Source organism: Heloderma suspectum, chromosome 1 (assembly GCF_057233095.1).
Source record: "Heloderma suspectum isolate Gila_16-S chromosome 1, 16-S_ref, whole genome shotgun sequence".
In the NCBI taxonomy this organism is placed as follows: Eukaryota; Metazoa; Chordata; class Lepidosauria; order Squamata; family Helodermatidae; genus Heloderma; species Heloderma suspectum.
This window is the reverse complement of record NC_139458.1, coordinates 339,509,523-339,535,594: the sequence shown is the minus strand read 5'-3', so window position 1 is coordinate 339,535,594 and position 26,072 is coordinate 339,509,523. Positions and strand designations below refer to the sequence as shown.

General features: G+C 42.6%; 1 protein-coding gene across 3 annotated transcripts in view; it reads right to left on the bottom strand.

Moving 5' to 3' along the window:
- Positions 1 to 46: 46 nt before the first annotated feature.
- PEX7 (peroxisomal biogenesis factor 7) overlaps positions 47 to 26,072 on the bottom strand; it is a 98,633-nt gene continuing 72,607 nt past the window's right edge. For 2 of the 3 annotated variants that reach the window (XR_014786707.1, XM_084827654.1), the window contains one exon: positions 9,502 to 12,075. Coding sequence is in view for 2 of the 3 variants with exons in the window: in XM_084827654.1 (XP_084683780.1) it covers positions 12,007 to 12,075 (69 nt within the window). In the remaining variant the exon portion in view is untranslated. Of the gene's footprint in view, positions 273 to 9,501; positions 12,076 to 26,072 lie in introns of those variants that run through there. The other variant, XM_084827653.1, reaches the window with a different exon arrangement.

Sequence of the window (26,072 nt, the reverse complement as noted above, 5' to 3'; positions counted from 1 at the left end):
TCGGCAGGAGGACGGGGCGCGGGACAGCGAGCGCGAGGGGCGGGCGAGGGGCGGGCGGGGAGCTGGGACCCGCCGGGAGATGCCTCTGCAGCCTCGGGAACCCGCTGCCGCCCGCGAGATCCCCCGGCTCCGCTCGCTGACGCAGAGGGGGGCTGGCTGCCCGTCCCATTACCTTAATGAAATGGGAACGATCGGGGGAGTGCGCGTGGGCCACGCGTCGCACTTGACCCGCCGAGACGGTTCTGAGCATGAATCATGGGTCGCCTTTGTTCCTGGAAGAGAAGGGGGGAGGGGGGAGGAGCGGGGGGTGAATCGAAAGGTCGGGGGTAGGCGCGAGCCCCTCGCCTTCCAACTATTTGGTGAAAAGAAAACATTTAAGTTTTGTATCTCCTCCCAAGCACAAAGAAACAAACAACTCGGTTGCACGTATGCAAACCATCATCACACGCACACCCCCCACTGCACACACACCCCGTTATTAACAACGCAAAAATAACCCCCCGGGCTGCGAATCCCAGCCTCTGTAGGAGATGCTGTTCCGCGCAGAATGCACTCGTGGAATAGCCATCCATCCCTATTAAATGAGCATGGGCAGGGTCCTTAGAAGGAAATGCAAATATTGATCCAACCTTGCCTGGCAGCGGGTCTTCTCCAGGCTACAGAAACAGGTGCTTCGAAAGCAGCAGCAGCAGCAGCAGCAGCAGCAGCAGCAGCGAGAGTTAACCCTTTCGGGGAAGTGAGCTTAACCGTGTGCGCGGCGAGGATTTTGATGTAATGCTTTGAGAAATCGCGATCAAGGCATGCGCTCCAGAGCAGACGGTAATGAAATATCACGTCGGTTCTTACACGGGATTCCGCGTGTGCGTGTGTGTTTTAAATCACGCCGTGAAATACCAAGCTAAAAGAAAGAAACCAGAGCAGATCTATGAACGGGGAGGGAAAAGACGTTCTTGCTCTGTGGTGGAGGTGTGTCGACGAGGGTGAGAGGAAGCAACGGACTAGAGATGCCCAGAGGTCAGCTATAACTAGAATTACATTCGTGAACTCATCCCAGCAGAAGCAGCCCAAACATCCACAAGTGTGCAGACATAACAACTCGACACGTCACCTAAAGCACTAGCTAGCTCTGGGGTGCTTCGTAAATTATAATTTACGGTGCTTCGTAAATTATTCTGCTGTCACCGTCAGTCAGTGAAGGGGGAGCTGAGAAATGGGAAAAGGCAACGTTTCGCCTTCTCTCCCATCTTCTTCCTGTGTGTGTTTTAACACACGTTGAAACGGAAATCGTGGATTGTGCACCGACTTTTGTAAAGCGCATGGCTGCGGTGCAGGAGAAGGCAGATGGGGAAGAGGCATTTTGAGCTATTTATTTATTACATTTTTAATCCACCCAATAAGAAATATTCTCTGGGGGGATTACAAAAGGTAACTTTATACACACACACACACACACACACACACACATATATACAGATTAGCTTCTTTTTGTAGATTTCTAAGGTGAAAATACTGTGAATACACGTCAATTAATTAAAGTCTAGGACTTTATTCCCGAGTCCCATTATCTTCAGTAGGATTTAACTCTGATAAGAAGATGAGACCAAAGCTCGATGTAGTCCCAGCAGCCTGTTTCCAACAGCCAGATGATGCTTCAATGCTTCGGAGAAGCCCCCAAGCAGGGCACTATTAAGGCAACAGAGCCCATCTCCATTGTTTATCCCCTAGCAACTGGTTTTCAGAGGCCCACAGACTGCACATGATTCACCATACCTTTGATAGACCCATTAGCCTCCGTGAATTTGTATAATCGCCCTCAAGCTAGTGAAGCGGAGTTCCCTGGTGACTCCCTCCTTTGTCAAGAAGAGTAGAATCACACGTTGCCAAGCCACACACAGACTTCTCCCTCCCTTTCTGTAAAAATTATAATTCAGCTGACTCCCTGTCCTGCTGCCTTTCTCATTCCAGACGCCAACAGTGTGGAGTAGGGATAGGTCTTATGGGTAACAAGAGTAAGGCCTGGCTTAATCTAACCTAGGGGTTACAGAGAAGGAGTATGGAACGCCCTAACCTCAATGGTGTAGTAGAAAATGTTGAAGTGCAGGCACTCATCATGACAGCCCCCATACCCCCCCCCCCTGAGAAGTCCAAAAATGCAGGGAGCTCTGTTGACCAGGACAAGAACCAGTTCTAGCAGTTTCCATCTCCAGGAGGAGCAGGCCTTTTGTAAAGCTAAATGGGCCTTAATTGCCCATTCAAGACCAAGCCACCCAAAAATATTTGCTTTACAACAGGCAGAGCTGACAATATATTGTTGCTGGTAAAATCTGTTTCCCTATTAGCTACTGCAGAGATAGCTACTACGCTCAGAGGAAACAGAGATGTTCCCTGAGGGGGGTGGCAGATGACATCATCGCCTCTACTAATCAGAGTCCCAAACTTTGACTCTATTAGCCCTGGCTCCACGACACCCACGCTGCAGGCGTCAGCAGTGTGACCTTATTACTTGTAAGATCTAGTTCTGTCCCGCAGTACAATAATTTTCAACCCAGCCGTCTATGACTGCAGTATTTTCTTGGTTAGCATGTTAGGCATGGATTTGCCTTGGTGATGTCACCCATGTAAGTGATGAGTCTCCCTGGAATCCAATCTACAAATGTGCTTCCCTTCCTGAGGGGGTGAAGGTCCCAAGGGAATTGGAGGTGGTCAAGGGAGTTGAGACAGTTGAAGGGGACAGTGGAAAAAGTAAAAAGACTGCTAAGCTGATTGGGCATGGACATCATATGTTTGTTCATTATTCATATTTTCCAATAATTATTTAGAAGTTGTTATAAGCTCCTGACTCTAAATCTTCTAGGCCTGGATAATACTTAGTATTTGCTAAGGGAAGAAAAGAACCCAGGCAGTTCATCTCCATCAATAAGGGACATCTGGATAGTTTTACCAGGGCCGGCCCAAGACATTTTGCTGTCTGAGGCAAAAGGACAAGATGGCACCTCCTCCCCAGCCTACATGAAGAGGCTGTCTGGCCTGCCAGTTGAATCTTACTTCAACTTTAGCAATGGGGTAGTGTTTTCGACCATACCACAGACAGCAGGCTAGTTTAGGGGCCCCAGGACATGTTGTGTGGTGTGCACAGCTCTGTCTTCTAATGGAAGGAAACAGCTGGAGAGTTCATGAGGAAAAGGCAGGAGGCTGCCCTCTGCATCTGCTGCATAAGGCAGTTGCCTCATTCTGCCAAATGATAGGGCCAGCTCCCAGTATTACCCTTACATTTTGGAGGCAACACTGGGATCCCAACTTGCATCACCTCCTTTTTTGGTCATCATGGAGGGGCAAATTATAGAACGCTGTGAAGTAGATCCAAGGCAAACTGTGATTGTGGGAGGCTCTGATAAAAGATCATCAAAACGGTTATTAATGTAGATATCTTAGGGCATACTACTTACCATGGCAGAACTTATAAAGAGCCTGACCAGAAGTGGTATGCTTTGTGCTCTGGGTCCTTAAAATGCATATTGAATAGCTAATTAGATCATTCTGGATGAATGTGGCTCCAAAAGGACATTGCAAACAGTTGCTATATGTCTCTTGAAACCTCCACTCCAAGGTCTGAAGGGACGAATTTACATCAGGAGGTGCATCAATTGCTGGAAGAACTGAAGAGCTGAAGACTTTGTTTGGCAGTTATGATCTTCCCTCACGTCCTCTGATGGAAGAGACTTTCCTAAGGGCTATTACACTGGGACATGGCAGTTACCAGAGAATTAAATGTTTTTCAGAGACAGATGTGGATACCGCATTGACAGGTAGACCTGCAGTCTGGCACATGAACCCACATATTCCCTAACAGTTTACTCCAGAATGGAGGCTGAGAATGAGGTAAAACACTGCATCCCATCAGAGGAAAAGGCACCTACTTTAGTACGGAGGGCTGGGAGGGAAGTGAAGCCTATGGTGAAACTGATATATCACCAGCCTGGTGTCTCTATAGATAGGCCTGGAAATGTGGTGCATAAAGCCATTAACCATTCCTTTGGTCAGTGGATATTAGGAAGACCAACAGTCACAAATTGTGAGATAGTAGAGCTCTAAAACTAAAACAAACAAACAAAGCTAGTGTCTATGTCACATTTATCAGTTACTGGTACTTGGTGAGTTTTCTGGGATATCAAATGTTACGGCGGGCTGGGGAGGCTGGGGAATGCAACCCATGTAAATGATAAGGCTCCCTGTAATCCAGCACACCAGAGCAGCCTTCCTCAATCTGGTGCACTCTAGATGTGTTGGACTGCAACTCCCAGCATTCCCATATTGGCTGGGAATGCTGGGACTTGCAGTCCAACCCATCTGGAGGGCACCAGGTTGGGGAAAACTGCAATAGAGCCTTCCTAAGGGAAGGGGGTTAGAGAGGGAGTTGGGGGAGGGATAGAGAGAGTTTCGAGACAGTCGAGGGGGAAGTGTGGAAAAAGGATAAAGGCCTGTTAAGCTGATTGAGGATTAACATTGTATATGCTTGTTAATTATTCATTTCTTTTGATAATTATTTATATGTTTTTATAAACACCTGACTCTGCCTTTTCTAGGCCTTGAGTATACTTAATACCTGCAGGGCTGTTGAAACTAAGGAAGAAAAAGAACCCAGGCAGTTGAACCCCCCATCAAAAAATTGGTAAGTGCCCCTGGACTGTATTAGCTTTCCCTTGAAAACAAAGTGGTAGACACTGGGTAGAAAATTACTTTAATTATCTAATATATTAAATAATGTTTGGCATATTAGACAATTTGTACAGCTGCTTTTGATTTGCATTGTTTTATTATGCTTCCCCATTTACCTGTGGTTGCAAACTACACATTTCATAGAATCATAGAATAGTAAGGTTAGAAGGGGCCTATAAGACCATTGAGTCCAAGCCCCTGCTCAATGCAGGAATCTAAGTCAAAGCATCCCTGATGGATGGCTGTGCAGCTTCATCTTGAATGCCTCCAGTGTGGGAGAGCCCACTACCTCCCTAGGTAGCTCACTACCTCCCATTTCTAGCTACAGACCTGACATCAGTAGTGACCAGCTATGAAATTCTATCCACCCATGCCCCAGCAAGTTTGTGTACTAAATATACAATAGTATATTTATTATATTATATTATATATATATATAAATCATGATCACAATGTTTTACATTTAGGAAGCTGAACTTTACCACTCAAGTGTGACAATGTTCACCTATCCCTTTTAAACAAACTAACAAAGGCTTACACTAGCAATGACCTCACCCCATTTCCCCCCCCCCCAACCTGTTTTTTAAAATCCATGTTCAGTTTGGAGATAACTCAACGCCCATCTTCCCAGAAATGCTACCAATCTATTATCTTGTCCTATGGATATTGTACTGAGAACTTGCAGGAGGAACTGCACAGATGTTGTAGTATGTTTTGGCAACCATGTGGCTAAGGCCTTAAGTGTTACTTCGACCATTATGATTCAATGCATATCCCACATTATACCTATTGGAAATGTATGAAGGTTGTTGTTTGCTTCCTGCCCTTCTTCACAACTACCCTCTGAGTGATAACACTGAGCAAGTCTGCACGGAATAACCACCTATGGGTTCAACAACCCATGGGTTGTCAGGGATGAGCAAGATAGAGTGGGCATGCCGTGCACCCGCCACTTCCACTTTTAATCAACAAACTACAATCAGCCCATTCGTAGGCTGTTGCGCATGACGTGCGAACCCAGTGCTCCATGTTCAAATGTCATGCTCAACGACCTACGAATGGCCTGATCACAGCTTGCTGAATAAAAGCGGAAGTGGCAGGCGCACAGGAGACAGCGTGCTCACTCTCTCCCACTTGTGCACGACAGCCCATGGGGTTGTTTAAACCATGGGCTGTCATTACATGCAAACTGGGTCAGTGACTTGGTCCAGAGTCACTCTGTGATGTTCATGGCTGAATGGAGATTTGAGCCCAGTTTTTCCTTCTCCAAGTTCAACATTCTATGCACTACGGTACATTGCTTGTCTCTTCCAACCTCATCCAACCTCTCCAACCTGATCTTTTCCAAACAATCTTTGCATCACCCTAACACCCTAATGTTCTGAAGTTCCCCACTGTGATTTCAGGCTTTGTGGCCATGTTGAGGATTATGCGCTGGGAGGGTGTGTTGAATGCAGAACAGAATGAAGAGCAGCAGCGCAACCACACTAGATAAGATCTTGAATGAAAACAGGCCACACTGCTGCCAGTTAAATCGATGCCATTAAATTGGATTAAGGAACCAAACGAAAGGCCTGATAATCTCTTTTCCTCTGAAATCTCAATTTCATGGTGATCTTGGAAAGAGGAGACCCAAACAGTTGTGCGTGCACACACACACACACAAGGCTGTCCCTGATGCTTTCCACCATGTTCACTTTGTAATATTCTTATTAGTGCGGGGTTTTTCATTTAATTTTATGAGATCGACTTATCAAGAAAGTGAAATCTTACAATATAAGTATGGAGTGGTGTTCCCCAGCAAGCCATGCCCTTTTCCAGGATACTCTATTCCAGTCTTCCCCAACATGAAGCCCTCCAGATGTGTCGGAGTACAACTCCCAGCATCCCCAAGCCAGCATGGAGGGCACCAGGTTGGGGAAGCCTACTCTATTCTACTCCCCCTCCACGCTGGTTTTCCATGCCCACCCCATCCTCCACACACACACAATTAGCATTCCGTAGCCACTGAACATGCTCTGATCTCATTGGGAGGTTTGCAGGCTCTTTCTACCACCTCACAAAAATTTTTCTAAAGTTTTTTGGGGGGTAAAATTAAATTAAATGGTCAGCAGTTGGGAGGTTCCTGGGCAAAAAGCCAGTTTCCTGAGGGGAACACACCCTCAGTTGCCCACCCAGATGCAAAAAAGGTGAGGATTGCAGGATTGGCCCACCATGCCTCACTTCCTTCTCAAAGTAGTTCTCCAGGAAAACTAGCTGCTGACCTGGGACATTACATTTCATAAATGGAAGAAATCAGTCCACATACGAACAGGAGTTCCAAACATGGTAAGGAGTTCCATCAATACAACCAGGATTCGAACAGCTTATATAGCCATGTACAATGCATTGAATGGGAATGCATTGCTTCCCAGTTGGGAAACCTGAGCATCACCATGGCCATGGAGGAATACACTTGATAAATCATGTTTTGGAATTGAATGGTTTTACAGGAAAAAGGTTTGAAGATATGAGATTGCTGCAGCCTCCTGCTCACAGGTATTTCCTGTCAAAATCGATTCAGATTTTGTACTCCAATAGCAACATTTTTTCAAGTGTTATTTCTTTTTAAAATATCATTCCAATGCACTCCATGGAGGGTGTGTGTGTGATTCTGCAATAACCAGCCAAGAAGGAGCAGCTGAAAAGGGAGTGTACACGCACCCCACATTTTGCACCACGAAAAGATGACTTCTGTATCATTTATTTACATCTCATAGGTGTAGACCCTTTGACTATTTGAAATCTTTGAGACACTAACTTCTGAGATCTCACTAAACCTAGGACTGAGGAGATCCAGGTTTAAATCCCCTCCATAGCCATGAAGTTCACTGGGTGCCTTAGGCTGGTCACTATGTCTCAGTTTAACCTACCTCATAGTGTTACTGTGTGGATAAAAGTGGGGTGGGTGGAGAATCATGTACACTTCTTTGAGCTCCTTGGCAGGATATATATAAATAAGGCAGGATATAAATACATTCTGAGCTCTTTTCAGTCTTGACAGCCCTAAAGACCTTGTCTGTAACCTCAGACAGTTCATCTCAATCCAAGTTGATATGGATGTTAGATCTTACCCATAGTGTTTTGAGCAAATATGTTCCAATGGGCCCCTGAGCAATCTCTATTTCCTAAAGGGAACCTAGAACAAATTAGATCATGCACTAGTCATTGGATGAGCAAATTAGAGACATTCTTTAATCTTTCCTAGGGATGATTCACTGACCATTTCCACAGGCAAATGCTTACTGGTTTCTAAGGATCCACACTAGTGGATTAAGTAGTGACTGAATTAGTCCTCTGATAACACTAATTTTAGTGCGGAACTGCAATAATTTAACAGCATGCTATGATAAAAACACAGAGTGGTTTCATAGAAATCTCACATTTTCATGGCATGTGCAAAGCCATGCAAAGGGGGTTAATGAAAAAATGTTAATGTGCCCTTAAAATAAGGATTAAACATTAATGACATTTCTACTTAAAAGGCCACTTCTGAATGTAGCTACTGAAGGACCCCAAGATACTGCTGTGAACCTTAAAAGCCACTTGTTTGTTTGTTTTTTAATCATTATGCTTCAAGAATTAAAAGTTGGCTTTCAATTACTGCTGATGAAACTTATTTTACCATGCTGCAAGATGCTTGTATCCTTCCTGCTTTAGAAATAAATTGTTAAGGTTAAAAGCCACACTACATTTATTTAACTTTCAACATATCTGGGGCAAGATCTACTTATTTTTCAAAAAGGACACCAAGATGTAGCAACTTGTGACACAGAAGTTAGTAAATGACAGTATTAGAAGATTTTGATGTATCTGTTGAATGCAAAGATCAGGCACTACTGATCATTGTGCAAGCAGCATGTTGGAGAATATGGAGGTAATGGAATATCTTTATTCCATTTCATCAAAGTGACAAAGTTCCTTATAATAGTGACATTTCTGTCTTCATAGTTGATGATTATTTAGTTTAAGCCTATAAGATTTTATCTTGCTGAATATTTTTCTCATTTTCCAGTCCGTTCTCTCCCCCCGCACACACACACACAATTTACAAGATATTCCATTACCTCCATTTTCTCTAACATGTTGCTTGCACAATGACCAGAAGGAGGAGATAAAAGGAAGAACTATTAATGCTTGAAATGATCAGTTTTATTACAGAGGACTAGCATTTATTACCTTGAATATTACCAAAAGCTATATGCAGTAGCATTATGGTTCTGTGTAATTTCTCGGCTCATAAATTTACAAGTGTTTGTGACACTTCAATCTCCTGCAAGGTCCTTTCAAGACAAACAGAAAATAGTACTTTTGTTTTTAATGTAGTAAACAGACTTCTTGCATAGTAAACAAATTCAGAAATTTGTTCTCATTCTGAAACTTGTGCAGAACACCGTCCCCCAGAACAGCTTCTCCATTTATTTCAGTGGAGAGAGCAGATTTGTGGATGGGCATGAGCATACACACACACCCTGATACATGTAGATCAGCACTTCAGTTGGAATCAGGGAGCCTCTTGCACATTCCAATGCATGCCAAATCTCTGGATCAGTGATAGAATTTGGCTTGCAGGCATAGCTATAAACTGCATCTATTTATTATGGAATTAATCTGCCCACAACTGGCCCCTGGCCAGATAATTAAAAAATAGTGATCTCAACTCTTCTTAAAAATAGTAGACCCCTTTATAATCATAACAATCAAGAAATGCTGGATATGTGCAAAAAATGAGCCAGGAGTCAAGCCTAGTCTATTTTTTTTTTTTAATCACAACCTTCTTCTTTCTCGCAAACTGGTTGGAATACAACTTGAATCACTGTTTTGAAACTGAAGTGGAACAGAGCCAGAAAAATAAAAGTCACTGTAGCTGTTAAATGGTTGAAATCTGTACCTAACCATCACAATGTTTAAAAATATACATAATTATTCAAAATAGCAAGCTCTCTTCATGATACACTTCATCTGTAGAATTGGCTTGCAAGAGCCAAAACAGTGCAAAACACCAGGTCCTTCCAGTGTTTGACCTACGACATAAGAGTTTCACAACTCAAGAGACCAGAGCAGGGATGGAGAACTTGCAGTCCTCCAGATGTTATTGGACTCAAACACTCATCAGCCTCAGCCAGTATGGCTAATGGTAAGGGATGATGAGAGCTGTAGTCCAACAACATCTAGAGAACCACAGGTCCTCCACCCCTGGACTACAGAGAGTCTGGCAGTGAGGGGACAGGTGCTGTGTGTCTGACCAAAGATGTGTCATTGCTGTTGTTGTTTTTAATTTAAAGTTTTTCCCCCCCCATCACATTAAATGTTTTAATAAACTAATAATCCAAGATCAAATAATATTTTCCTTGGATGATCACCCTATTCCTCTATCTTCTCCCAATAATCATCAGACCTTCTGTAATAATCCAATCCAATCTAATCTAATATTAGACCATTTCTATCTAACATGTTAACCTAGATCTAGGACCATGTGCTACACTCACACAGTGCTATTCATCAGTGATAACTGTATCACATAACGTAAATCAGCTATGTAACGTGATACATTACATCAGCCAGAACTACACCAGTTGGTTCAGGTATATCAAACCAGTTCCCAAACATTTTATTGCAAGAATCCTCAAACTGTATGGAAGCCATGGGTGTGTTGGGTGTCTGGATCAAGTGCAAAGTCCCAACAGCAAAAAACAGATGGGGTTGAAGGACCCTAGCAGAGGACCCATCCAACTTGGATTTATGGGATGGACTTCTAAAAGGGATTTGATAAAAAGCTATTGCCTTAACATTCCTATGACGTTTTCCTGCACATGCTTTTAGGAAGGGAACAGACAGATCCTCTATCATCCCTCCCCTCCACCTTTTAAAGCTAAACCCTACACATTGTAATTTTTTTCTCATAGGGAAATTGCTCCAGCCCCTTGATCATTTCAGTTGCCATATACTGCACCTTTATGAAGTAGGGAATGTGGGGGAGGGAAAATAAGCAACAAGTAAACATTGTTAACTTTCTAAATGTTAACTCCTTGACTTTTATAAAGCATACTGTGACAATCCGTTGTCCATATCTAAGTTGGCTCACTCAAGTAGTCTGCGTGGGTTTTGAGTTCTTTGCCATGGAGTCACTGATTTCCCTTTGGAGTAGAAAAACTCTTAGCCTCAGTGTTTTCCATCTGTAAAATATGTAAATTGTGGCTGGCATTGCTTATGGATATATTGCTTGGTGGCAAGGGATATATAAGCACATAGAATAACCGTACACCTTAGATAAACACAGCATTTTCTGTGGCTCCTGCCCTTCAGCCACTGTGGTCTACCCTGCTCTCAAGCTCCTCTGGATTTTGCCCCCAGGTCCCTGTCCAGGTACCACAATTTTGTCTTTTAGGAGTTGGCAACCCTGTTTCAGTCACAGCTGAACATGAACTGAATGCAAAAATGTAATAGGTTGTCTCTGGAAAATGAGTGTAGCATGACCTTCATTGAACATTTGTGTCATAGACAAAGTGAAACGATTTGGTGGATATTTTTCCCCCCGATTAAAGAAGAACATTTAAAAACAGAAGGATCAGACAAAAGCTGAGTTAGATAACAGTATGTCCCTCAGCCGTATGCACTGTATTATAATGCAGCATCAATTGCAAAATGCATCCATAACGAAATAACTGAATGCTATTTACATCAGATTGTTGTATAATAAATTGTTGTATAATAAACTCTGCTTTTGAACAATAATGAATGATCATATTACAATATAATTTGCATTTTTTCCATTTGTAGATATAGGACATAGTTCCAACCACCCAATATTTACACAGTTGCTTGCCAGTTACCCTATACCACAGGTGGGCAGAAGGTCGATCTCCAGATGTTTTCAACTTCAAATCCCCAAATCCCCTGCCAGCATGGCCAATGGTCAGGAATGATGGGAGTCCAAAACATCTGGAAATCGAATTTCTGCCCACCCTCGCCCTATACTGTATACATGTCTAGGAGTGTTTCTTCTCTCCCGTTTTTTTTTTTGTCCACCCACATAGTTTGTGATTATTCTGCTGGCCCATCACAGTTTTTGTGAAAGAAGTCATATGATCTTGTCTTTTAGCTGCATATCTTAAACAACAAGAAATCACATTTTAAAACGTAAGGTCGTTTTCAAGGCAAATAATACATCTTGTGACAGTTCTGTCCTGCACTAGGAACCTGGAAGTGATTTCTTACAGAACAGCTATCTTCCATACAGGATATCAGTTTCTATGCAGGAATAACCATTGAAGATGGACGATAGATCTTCACTGTTTCGTCCCAAGCACAGTCTACCACCTACGAAGAGCAAACACAGTCCACTTTAGAGCTACTAGCATGCGTGTGGAGGACAAAAACAAGAAATCATAGTACTATGAGCTGGAAGGAAAACTCGTATATAATCTTTTGATATTCTGGCACACAACTTTTAAATGCTAGAAGTGGCAATTCTGCCTACAGATTTAAAGCAATATCTCAATAATGTTAGCATGAAGCAACGTAGATCAAAATAGATAAAAATAAGTTTTAAGAATTTAAAAAATACACTCAAGATGACAATTTCATGCACAATCAAAATAAACATAAAATAGCATTCTAACTAATTTAATCTGCCTCTAATTCTCTATAGAGGTAAAACTGAAACTGCACTGTCAAGGGGTCAGAAAATGGCCTTAAACAAGAGGCCACTTTCCTTGAGAATATTCAGATGGGACCCATGAACAGTAGAGAATGTAGAGGGGTTGGCCGAGACATGTTTCAAATTTGCACCTCACTGTTCCCGCAGTTCCGCAATGCATGCCTAGGGCCATTTTCTGACTAGTTAGCTACATGTGATTTCACAAATTTAGAAGAAAGTGCAAAGCTAGAGGTCTGGCTTGAAGGGAATGTGACGAAGTTCCAGTTAATCCCATCATCATATTAACATATTATCATATTAAGAGAGCAATCGTACGGGGACAGGTGGTTGCCTCTGAACTCAGAGGTGACTGCCTATCCAATATACAGCAGGAGAAGTATGGAGGGGATTCTCTCCTCTGTGCTCCAGCTGCCCTGATTTTGACTGTCTAGCTGTGGGATTTCGGAGCACAGGGTGGGGAGGCCGGACGATGCACAGGAAGTGTCGTGCCGGTACTTCCATACTCCTCACCCCTGGGAATGCCCCCTTTTGCCCCACCCCACTGCTCTTATGGGCATGGAACCCGGGGATGATCCACGCCGCCTATGAGGCGGTGGGGGAGGGGGCAGAGAGGCGGTTCCCAGAAACCGACCAATCCTATGGCCATCTAGCTGCTATCTAGCAGCCATAGGATTGCGCCCTACCAAAATCATATTAAACTCTGGTTTGTACTGACCTAACCTAAAGCAACTTAGAATATGGTTCAGAAAACAGGAATATATTTTGGGGGGAATGGAGGAGGAAGGGTACAAAATGTATTTGATAATGTAGTTACGATTCTGTAGCCATGCCCTAGAATGAAAGACTGACAGTTATATGACAGTTATATATCATTGTATTATCTAACAATTAACACGGCTAGAAAGAGCCAAAGAAATGAACTCACAGCTGTAAAAGAACTTTCTAGATAACAAGTCAATCATAACTTTGACTACAAACAAATTTGTATACTTTAAAATAATGGCTTGCCATTTTAAAAACTCTCAAAAGGTTCTAACAATGAATTGTGTTACTCTAAATCCAAATTAAAATTCAACTCATATAGTACATTGTGAAGGCAGGAATCTTCATAATTCTTTAGTTAACTACATTTTTCTGAGGAAAATGATTCTCTGTATAGAAAACACAAGTCCCGTGTAATTAACAACCCACCCATTCATGATCCCCCCCACGCCTCACCCCATGTAAACCGATAGCTCTGCAATACATACATAGTGGATCTCTCTTCTACTTATATTCAGAATTGAGAAAGCAAGTAAGTCTCTTCCAGTACATTCAATTGCCAAGAGGAAACAATACGTAAAACACCATCTGCAAAATCCCTGGGGAATTCCCACCTGTGATCAACTTAATTAGCATCACACAGTAACTTCTGAACACAAATACAGCAATAATCATTTCATCAAATCATAGGGAGAGCAAATAGGGTTTCTATAAAATGTGGACTTCCGAGAACCATTTTGCGTAACTGAATCCAGCTTTGTTTCTGATAGTACATGGAAAAACCTAAGTGTAGCTAAGCAAAGACAGCAAAGAAAACATCCGTAGGAAATGATTCTGATAAGTAGCTGTGAGCTCTTGAAGTCTGATAGACACTAACCAATCCGCAGGAGAAAGCACTGTGTCACTAGAAACCTCTATGCTACAAAAGGAGCAATACATGCATCTGAAAAGAAAAAAGCCTGTAGCTTGGCACTATATCACTTAACAATTGCAGTTAATAGCTCATGAACAGTTGGTATTTGCATTTTTAGATTGATAAGCCACTGTATTGTTAAACTCAGGAGACTTTTGGGTGATATAGCTCATCACCATTATTCAGCAGATTCAGATAAGACAGTAATTTGCTCAAGGTAACCCAGTTAAGCCCCTTCATGGATCACTGCCTTGTTGTGGCGAAGGGGCTTGCGTAACTCAGTGAAGCCATAAGCTATGCCGTGCAGGGCCACCCAAGACGGACAGGTCATGGCAGAGAGTTCGGACAAAATGTGGTCCACTGGAGAAGGAAATGGCAACCCACTCCAGTATTCTTGCCAAGAAAACCCCATGGAACGTATCACAAGGCTAAAATATATGACGCCGGAAGATGAGCCCCTCAGGTCGGAAGGTGTCCAATATGCTACTGGGGAAGAGCAGAGGGTATTTCCAAGTAGCGCCAGAAAGAGTGAAGCGGCTGGGCCAAAGCCGAAAGGACACTCAGCTGTGGATGTGTCTGGTGGTGAAAAGAAAATCCGATGCTGTAAAGAACAATATTGTTTAGGAACCTGGAATGTCAGATCAATGAATCAAGGTAAGCTGGAGGTGGTCAAACATGAGATGGCAAGATTGAACATCGACATCTTGGGAATCAGCGAACTCAAATGGACAGGCATGGGCGAATTTAATTCAGGTGACCATCATATCTACTATTGTGGGCAAGAATCCCTTAGAAGAAATGGAGTAGCACTCATAGTCAACAAAAGGGTGGGAAAAGCAGTACTGGGGTACAATCTTAAAAATGATAGAATGATCTCAGTACGAATCCAAGGCAAACCATTCAACATCACAGTAATTCAAGTCTATGCCCCAACCACTGAGGCCGAAGAAGCTGAGGTTGATCGGTTCTATGAAGACCTACAACACCTTCTAGAACTAACACCAAAAAAAGATGTCCTCTTCATCATAGGGGATTGGAATGCTAAAGTAGGAAGTCACGAAATCACCGGGATAACAGGCAGGCATGGCCTTGGTGTACAAAATGAAGCAGGACAAAAGCTAATAGAGTTTTGCCAAGAGAACACGCTGATCATAGCAAACACTCTTTTCCAACAGCACAAGAGGCGACTCTACACATGGACGTCACCAGATGGTCAATATCGAAACCAGATTGATTATGTCCTTTGCAGCCAAAGATGGAGAAGCTCCATACAGTCAGTAAAAACAAGACCTGGAGCTGACTGTGGCTCAGATCATGAGCTGCTTCTTGCAAAATTTCGGCTTAAATTGAAGAACGTCGGGAAAACCACTAAACCATTCAGGTAGGACCTAAATCATATCCCTGATGAATATACAGTGGAGGTGAGGACTAGATTTCAGGGATTAGACCTGATAGACAGAGTGCCTGAGGAACTATGGACGGAGGTCCGTAACATTGTTCAGGAGGCAGCAACGAAATCCATCCCAAAGAAAAAGAAATGCAAGAAAGCAAAGTGGCTGTCTGATGAGGCTTTACAAGTAGCTCACGAAAGAAGGGAAGCGAAAAGCAAGGGAGAAAGGGGAAGATATACCCAACTGAACGCAGAGTTCCAGAGAATAGCAAGGAGAGACAAGAAGGCCTTCTTAAATGAACAATGCAAAGAAATCGAGGAAAACAACAGAATGGGAAAGACTAGAGATCTCTTCAAGAAAATTGGAGATCTCAAGGGAACGTTTTGTGCAAAGACGGGCATGATAAAGGACAAAGAAGGCAGGGACCTAACAGAAGCAGATGAGATTAAGAAGAGGTGGCAAGAATACACAGAAGAACTATACAGGAAAGATCTGAATGTCCCTGATAGCCATGATAGTGCGGTCACTGAACTTGAGCCGGACATCCTCGAGAGTGAAGTCAAGTGGGCCTTAGGAAGCATTAGTAACAACAAAGCTAGCGGAGATGACAGTATTCCAGCCGAACTATTTAAAATCCTAAAAGATGATGCTGTTAAAGTGCTGCATTCAATATGTCAACAAATCTGGAACACTCAACAGTGGCCACAAGACTGGAAAAGGTCAGTTTACATTCCAATTCCAAAGAAGGGCAACGCCAAAGAGTGTTCAAACTACCGCACAATTGCGCTCATTTCACATGCCAGCAAGGTGATGCTCAAAATCCTACAAGCTAGGCTTCAGCAGTATGCGAACCGAGAACTCCCGGAAGTACAAGCTGGGTTTAGAAGAGGCAGAGGAACTAGAGATCAAATCGCCAACATTCGCTGCATCATGGAGAAAGCAAGAGAATTACAGAAAAATGTCTATTTCTGCTTCATTGACTACGCTAAAGCCTTTGATTGTGTGGATCACAACAAACTGTGGCAAATTCTTAAAGTGATGGGAGTACCAGACCACCTTACCTGTCTCCTGAGAAACCTGTACGAGGGTCAAGAAGCAACAGTAAGAACCAGACATGGAACAACCAATTGGTTCAAAATTGGGAAAGGAGTACGACAAGGCTGCATATTGTCACCCTGCTTATTTAACTTATATGCAGAGTACATCATGAGAAATGCCGGGTTGGATGAATCAGAGGTCGGAATTAAGATTGCTGGGAGAATTATCAACAACCTCCGATATGCAGACGATACCACCCTAATGGCAGAAAGCGAAGAGGATCTAAAGAGCTTCTTGTTGAGGGTGAAAGAGGAGAGTGCAAAAGCTGGTTTGAAACTCAACATTAAAAAAACTAAGATCATGGCATCTGGCCCCATCACTTCCTGGCATATCGAAGGGGAAGAAATGGAAGCAGTGACAGATTTTACTTTCTTGGGCTCCAAGATCACCGCAGACGGTGACTGTAGCCATGAAATTAAAAGACGCTTGCTCCTGGGGAGGAAAGCTATGGCCAACCTAGACAGCATAGTAAGAAGCAGAGACATCACCTTGCCGACAAAGGTCCGTCTAATCAAAGCTATGGTTTTCCCAGTAGTAATGTATGGCTGTGAGAGCTGGACTATAAGGAAGGCTGAGCGCCGAAGAATTGATGCTTTCGAACTGTGGTGCTGGAGAAGACTCTTACGAGTCCCCTGGACTGCAAGGAGGTCAAATCAGTCCATCCTAAAGGAAATCAACCCTGAGTGCTCATTGGAAGGACAGATAATGAAGCTGAAGCTCCAATATTTTGGCCACCTAATGCGAAGAGAAAACTCCCTGGAAAAGACCCTGATGCTGGGAAAGACTGAAGGCAAAAGGAGAAGGGGACGGCAGAGGATGAGATGGCTAGATAGCATCACGGATGCAATGAATATGAACTTGAGCACGCTCCGGGAGAGAGCGCAGGACAGGAAGGCCTGGCGTGCTATGGTCCATGGGGTCACGAAGAGTCGGACACGACTGAACGACTGAACAACAACAACAACAACAACAAACCCAGTTAAGAGGATAGATGAGCTGAAATACAAACCTTGGGTGTTCCAGATAGTGACCAGATAGTGACAATCCCCACAGCCCACACCGTGGGTTGCAGTGCATGCCAGGCAGCTTCTGAATATTGAAGCTTGCCATGTCATCTGAACCTGGTGAGGGTGGGTTGTTGGCGTAATTAACAAACCACCCAGAACCCATGGGCTGTTTTAGGCTTGTGGGTAGTTTGGTAGCCACGCCAACAACCCACCCTTCCCAGGTTTGGACAGCACAATAAGCTGCAGCCATGGTGTGAATATTCAGACTGGCTGCCTGCCTGTGCTGCAGCCACTGGGGCTTAAATAAGTTATAGTGGGCGGCTTGATTGTATGAACAGGCTCAGTGTGTTTGCACTACCCAGCAGAGTAATTAGAGAACTAGTGCCACCCAAGCCAAAGCAGCATGAGAAGCTCTACTTCTGGTCCAGCAGATGACCCTCACAATGTGAAGAAAAAAGAGTCCCAACAGAAGCAGAAACCTCAGGAGTCCTTTTTATACTGGGAGCAGCATCTATCAACTTTTCCAGGCAGGAGTCCTGGTCCTTTTTTGCCAAGCTGGGGTGTGTGTGTGTGTGTGTGTGTGTGTGAGAGAGAGAGAGAGAGAGAGTGTTTGTGTGTGAGCCCTGTCCCCAGACAGCTTGGCTGGGTGATTCCACCTTATACCAGACTGGAAAAGCTGGCTGTAAGGGTGATAAGTTGCTGCAGTGCAATGATATACTCATATAGTGCATTACCACTCTGTGGTGGTTGTGGTGCTGCAAAACTGTACCAAAACTGTGGCCACTTAGGGCATCCTCATGAAAACTAGAGCCACCTTTCAATTACTGGCACAATCCTATGGATGTTTAGACAGAAGAAAGTCCTACAACTCCTAGCATGTTCCAGCCAGGGAATTGGCTGGGAATTTTAGGACTTTTTTCCACGTACTTTTTTACAGTATTTTCCAGATACTTCATTTATATATGCATTGATTTTATCAATCCTGATAACTGGTTTTTTATGAGGATTCTGGTGTTGTCCATGGCCCTGATCCAGCTAGTTAGTCACAACTAAGTCCCATTGAATGCAGTGGACCTTAGTAATGTTGATCTTGTTCCTTTAGTTTCAATGGATCTGGCTCATGATTGGCTTTAGCAAATACATTTAGGGCATGCAATCCTATGGGGATGGCCTCCACGCTCCTCCTCCTCTGCATTTCACCTAGATGGGCTTTTTCGCCTGAGTCATCGGGGCGGGAGAGGGAAGGAGGTTGGGGAGGCCGCAGGATTCCTCATAAGTTGGCCTCCCTAGTCCCCTCCTCTTCCCGCCCATGGGAACACCCCCTTTACCTTCCCCCCAAGGCCCACTTTGCAGAGAGACAGCCAGTGGGGTTCTCTCCATGCCAGCTATGAGGGGGAGGGGAAGAGGATGGGGAGTTTGAACTATTGGGTCTGAGAGGAATCTGAACTATCTTATGGCCCCCAGACACTGTGTAGGGAAGGGCCTCAGGATTGCTCTCTTAAACAATATTTACCTATAAGCCAGAAAAGTATTGCCAATATTCCTCAAGTCCTTCATAAAGGTATACAGAAACTGATCAAAGGGAGAAGAAATGGAATAAAGAGGGTGATTTAAAAACTGTTGGATGAATTAATTATGGTAAGTTTTGAATTGTAGCATTAACAGACTATCATTAAAATCAAGTATTAAAAGAACCGATTAAGGATAAGAGTTAATGACTAAGGCAATTAATTAGTTTATTATGGTTGTTTTGTTAACAAATTATCATAAATTAACTCACTTCTAGTCACAGACTCACTAGGGATTTTTAAAATTGATTATAATATTATAAACAAACTAATTGTAATGAATCTATTTTTCCTGTGATTATTTTTTTCTCTGAAATCTGGACTGTGGTTGCTTTTTTAAAATGAGAAATTACAGCAGGAATTTAACACTATTAGGGCACAATCCTATGCATGCTTAGACAGAAAAAAATCCTAAACCCCATAGCATTCCCCAGCCAAACATGCACAAATATTTGTTACCTTTTTAAGAGAGCCACCCACAGAAAGCCTCTTGTATGCTGTGAGCGCACACAGCCCTGTTCAATACTGTTCCTTTTGAGAAATACAAGAGGGAGAGCCACCATGTAATGCATTTGTCTTTTGTTCTCTCTCAGGGATGCTTCTTACTAATACTTTTTGCACGTGTACCCAAGTATAAAATATATGCTTCTCATGTCAGTTGCAAATGGTGCTGACATGTTTAGATTGCCAGTTTTTGCATTGAACAACACAAATTGGGGTTCAGTCTTTCTCCAGTTGCTGCTTTTATGCTCCTTGCCAAGAAAAGTGGCAATTTAAATATACAAGTGGAACCTGCAACAACATGTTGCCATATGGAGTGCTCCTTTTCAGGGTCCTACCCAGCTGTGCCCTTTTTCACGATATTCCATTCCATCGCCCCCTGCCAAAACTGTCAGCCAGCATTTTGTGCCTGTTGACCAATGCTTAGTCTTCACTGGGCTGCTTTGGGGGGATGTTGCCCCTTAGTTTTTTTAAAAAAATTTTTTTCTGTACTTCTGCAAATCTTAGGGTTTCTCCAAGCCTGCTGATACCTGTTCTTATGCATATGTGTCCTCATTTTGGCTACATAAGGATCGGCACTTAGGTTTAAGCATCGCTAATAGAAGGTATGATAAAAGGTTCAAACAGCTCTTTTCTTGGGTTTCCTTCCTAGTAAAATATATGAAAGCCTGCCCCATGCTGAGGGAACAAAACACATGGGAGGTAGATGTGTTATGTCTTTCATTTTTCATGTCACTAACAGAACTGGAGCAGCACGAAAGCGCTGCAGTAGAATAGACTGCTGTAAAAAGGACAAGTATATACTTTCAGGGTCACTGCTCTCTTTTCCCCACTCTTGCCCTTGAGTACAATAGGAAACAGAGATAGTAATATATCACTGGATAAGTAACATCCTTCCACTGAGACAAACTATTCAGGATTCCCCCCCGCCTTCCCGGCAATTAATACTATAAAACTCTAACCTGTAAGCTGTTCCTGATGTTCACATTCAAAGGGGAAGTTCTAGTACTCATTCATAATTACAGAAGCACTCGCCACCTTACAGGTTGCAGCATTACAACTGTGTCATGCCAACTGCGGGTATGGCATTTGGCAAGTCTATCTGCAGCACATAAATGTAAGCCTTCTCCCCAACCTCCAGAGCCAAAGAATATGAATTTCACAGATCCGTTGCAAGCCTAGCCTTCACCTGAAATTCAGTTTTCATTAAAGTCATCCCAAAATGTTTGTCTTTGCCCATATTTGTAATGCCGTTTCTCACCAACAGTATTAAAGCCAGTAGTCATTCATTAACACTAGTTTTCATTGATTTGCCAGATCATTTACTTCTCTGATAGTTCCCCAATTAGCTATTTATCATTAGTTTTATTTTACTGTTCAGACCTTTTCTATACTCTAAAGTAATATGTTCAGCGGTCTGAAATTATCTGGATGACATATTATCTTCCAATTGCTCAAGAAGAGAGCAAAAAGTCTCTTACAATAATGGTTGATACAAGCTGTATCACAAATGCCAAGAAAATTAGCATTTTAGAACTAGTAATTGTGATCCTAAACTTTAGGCTGAAATCCTAAACTTAGGGCGCAATCCTATCCAGATAGGCGGCCGCCTCCAAACTCGGAGGTGACCACCTATCCAATGCAGGACAGGAGAAGCACAGAGGGGATCGTTCCCTCCGCACTTCTCCTGCCCTGCATTTTTGGCTAGACAGCAGATTGCGGCTGTCTAGCCATGGGAGGACAGAGCAGGGGAGGCGGCTGCTGTACGACACATGTGGATGTGTTGTACAGGCATTTCCGCCCATCCTGTCCCGGAACACCCCAGACACGCCCCTTTTCAGCCACTCCACACTCCTCTTGTGAGCGCGGAGGACGGGGCTGTTCCAAGCTGCCTCCGAGGCAGCGTGGAAGTAGAGGGAGGTCGGGTCCTGGAAAACAAGATATCCTATGGCCACCTAGCCACTGTCTAGAAGCCATAGGGCTGCTCCCTCCCTCACCCAGAAGTAAGTATCTCTGAATGCTATTACTTCTGAGTAGACACATACAAGATTGCCCTGTACATCACAAAGCCTTGCTGGTTATAGTTGGACTTATTTGTGAACAGACAGACTTCGGACTGGTACCAAAAAAAGATGACAGCATATCTAATAAGAATTACTTGTTCCATTTCCCCCCAATATTAACATCTTTTTAGCAATTATTGATGCAATATGATCACTTTTTCAAAATTATTCTTTTGAAAAATACTTACTGTGGAAAAACAAAAATGAACTTTAAAAAAAAAGGAATTGAGAATTAAGCTTATTATCCTGAAGAGAAAAATATCCTAGAAAAGATCGTAAAAAAAAAAAAAAAACACATGATGGCTACTGTGTTACGCAAATAGTTAACATATGCTATGATTTATCAGTATCTGCTAAAATATAATATTAGAAGGTCTGGCAGGAATCAGCATTTCTGAAAGTTCTACATTAACTTTCACAAATTACATGATGTTTACCATTTTCACTGACAAAAGCTCATCTAAGTGTGTATATATTTCCTTGTGTATTTGTGTCTCCAGTTCTAAGAATAACAGTCTTCTTGGTTGCAACTATCAGTGGCTCAGTCCAGATTCATCCATGTGCAAACGTTTGGGACTACAACATGCAATAAACTAATGGTGACATAAATGAATAGAGCTGAAGATGACTGGTGGCATTTGGCATTGATGGTCTATACACTGGCGACCTCTAGGTTAGGTTACTGCAATGTGTTGTAGTTGGGCTGCCTTTGAAGATGGCTTGAAAATTCCAGCTAGTGCAGAATTGGGTGGCTACGCTGTTGACTGGGATTAGACAATGTGAACATATAAATCCAGTTCTGGCTCTCCTATACTGGTTGCCAATCTGTTTCTGAGCCAAATTCAAAGTGCTGGTTTTATCCTATAAAGCCCCACGTAGCTCCAGACCCCAAGATTTCAAGGACCGTTTCTCCCCATATGAGTCTACCCAGTCCCTGAGGTCAGCTTCAGAGCTCCTTCTCTGTCTGTCTGCTCCAAGAGAAGTTCAGAGGGTAACAGTTCAGGAAAGGGCCTTTTCTGCGATACCTCCATGTTTATGGAACACTCTTTCCAATAGCTTACCTGGCGCCAAAAGTGTCATCTTTTCAGTGCCAGGCAAAGATGTATTTGTTTTCCCAGGTATTTGGCCATTAGTTATGGCCCAGTTGTTGTGGGCTGCTTTTGTGGTGTTCATTCAAGGGAGGGGTGGAGAGAGATTTGTGTATTGCGAATGAACATTCTTAGTATTGTATTGCTTTTAGATTATGTTTTTATGTTGTTTATTCTTATTTGTATTACTGTTCTATGCTTTAGACTGATTTTGTTTTCTCTGTTATATTAATTACGTATTTCTGTATTTGTGTGTAAATTGCTTCGAGACTGCTTTCTGAGGTGGGAAGCAACAGATGAATTTTAACAACAACAAAAACAACAGCAATGATTTGGTAGAGAAGGAAAGAAAACTTCTGCACATCTAAATTATGTCACCTGTAATATCCACCCAGAAAGTGGTTGGTACTTTGCTTCAGGTTCTCAGTTGTATTCAACATTTATTGCCCTAACCGTAGCTCTCCAACAAGGCTGGCCTCCCTAGTGTGGTACAGGCAGTTGCCAGGGGGTAGATGAAGCAGCAGCTGGGATACTAATTCTTGTCAGCAGACTACTTTATGGGACAGGCATTGGAGCTTTGGCCACCAACATCTTTTCAAATGGATCCTCCAGGCTGGGCCCAAGCATGGGAGGCTCCAGAGAAATTCTTCTCTGCACAGGGCTGAAAATCTGTTCCATTAAATCAGTGGCCTTTGTAGGAACAGAGCCGTACTCTATAGAGGGTCTAACCTGAAACTTATGCGTTTCAACAGTGCACTTTGCAAACCATAACATTTGTATGTTTGGCAGGTGTCTCATTCTTCAGTGGTTTGAAATTTATGTTTCTTCTTACTATTACTCCCCCCTTTAAAAGAAATTTTAAAACTGCAATTTAGAAAACTGAGTCGTGGTTCATACTTCACAGAGTACTTCATACTTTTATAAGACAATGTTCTTTCTCCCCATTCGAAGCGCCTATACCTGCTTTCAGGAAGACAACAGCTATAGAAAAAACCTTGCTCATTTACATATGGTAGCCCATGTTCTCTGTAGCGTGAGAGAATGCCTGTTGATAACTAGGTACCAAATTAAAGAAAGGGTTCCCAGGACTTTCATTTCTTTTCCTTACATTTGTGTTGAACACTCTGCAACCTTATAACTAGAGCAGTCCTAAAATACCATCATTTCAAGCCCTTTACGATAAGCAAAGTAACACTTCCTCATTTCTTTGTATCTTCAAAGTAACATATTCAGCCAAGAAAAGATGAATTTGGCCATTGAAGCAACTGCTGGACTGTTCAACCATCTAATTTAAATGGGTACTATTTATGCTATACAAATCTTAAAATGATGTCTCCAATAGCAGCAAACCTCACAAAATCTCCAGGGAAACTGCAAGCCCTAAAAATACGGTTCCGTAAAATATGCTGCTTTTACTTGGTTTACTGATTTGTTACTGAAAGCCAAAAGTTGTAGAAAGACCTATCCCAAGGGAACCCAGCGTTGGTCCTCACAACAAATTGTGTGCATTTTCATAGCTTAATATAAAATAGTTTCAGTTCCTGAAGAAATCTAAATATTTCAGCTCAACACAGTAGACTACATGGGCTGATTCTTCTTATGCAAGCCATTGCACAAGATGTTCCACAACCAGTTACACAAGATTTTACACACCTCATTACAACTTAATTAGGCAAGCTATTGCTTGTGCTAGTTGTTCTGCTAGCAAAGTACTGGCTGGGGAATGCTGGGAGTTGTAGTACTTTTTACTGTTTAGACATGCATAGGATTAAGGGCTTATCTGGACCTTCAGTGATTATCTGAAGGTTTTATTTTTGTTAATCAAAAGCAAATAATGAAAACTTATCCTGATTTAAAGTGAGATTACTGAGCATTTTTTATGAAATTGTACTTCGCTTTTGGACTGGTATATTTTAAATATAGGAGGAACAGAATTTATTATCTAGCTGATTCCTTTAGGGGGTTTTTAGTCGAGTCACTAAAATGCTTGTATTAATGATATAGTAAATAGGATCTTATTTCATTTTTCTGCTATATTTAGAGATGGATAAAAAAACCTACAGGCAATATAACAAATACATAGTCTAATGAACTCTTGCATTTCTCAGGAGGTGCACTGATTCATGGAACTGATAGTACATCTCTTCCCTAAAACGAGTAAGAGAGATAATACTGTTATTTTCCAAGAATACAATTCCAATATTCAGAATGTGTCATTGAAGATCATATTGAAGATTTTTGAGAACTTACAAGTTAATATTATTGGGTTGGATCCAGACAAATGTGCACGTAACGAAGCTGTCAGAAGTCAATATCCCTACTCCTCCTCTCCCTAAGCAGCCCCCCGCTTCCCCAAGTCTCCTCTGATGGACGGATGATCCTGTTGAAAGGCATGCTTAAAATAGTGCAGGGGCAACCTCTGTGAGTGGAGGTCCTGCCCATAGAGGTTGCCTCTGCCTGATTTTCAGGGATTTCCCCTCAGACCCCTGTGCCACAGATCACTCAATTCAGCTGGGTCCTCCAAGCCTCAGAGAAACCTTTTCAGGGGGCTGCCAGGTGGAAGAGGGGCAGGAAAGTCAGCTTCCGTCAGCCCCATATGTGTGTTTTTACCTGATTCCAACGCATTGTTTAAATATTTCTCATACTCATTTTTCTAGCAATCACCTCTATGGAAATGAGATGACTTAAAATATAATCTATGGAGACACTATGGAACCACATTAGTAACGTAAGATAAGCCTGAAAGATGCATATTTTAGTTGCATAATTATTTGCGTGTACTTTTCATCAGTATGGTGGTGTAAAACTGCAGCTGGTGTACAGTATATATTTAGTTTATTTGGGTGATTAAAAGTTCTACCAGTTGATGAGGGTCTTCCACATATGTGACGATATTGTTTGTAGAGATATCACTCATGTGTTGGGGACTGAACTTGTGTACTCTTTCCTGCCCCTGCTCACTCAATAGTGCTACCTTACTGCTGAACTGTTGCAGTGCAAGATGAGATACTTGGATTCTTCTGAAGTCCCATCCAAGAGTAACAGATAAAAAAATCCCCATGGGCCAATGGGCTAAAGTTTCCTTAATGGTGGAAGCAGACAGGGATAAGTCTGACTTAAGTGTGGTTTTTGATCAGCTGTCAAAGAACGAACTTCTCCTTTCAACTAATTCCAGCTGTTAGCTAAAATGTTATCACAAAACAAACTGGCCCACCAAACCTGTTTTTATCTAGAGGAAAAGACTGAACACATACTACACACACACA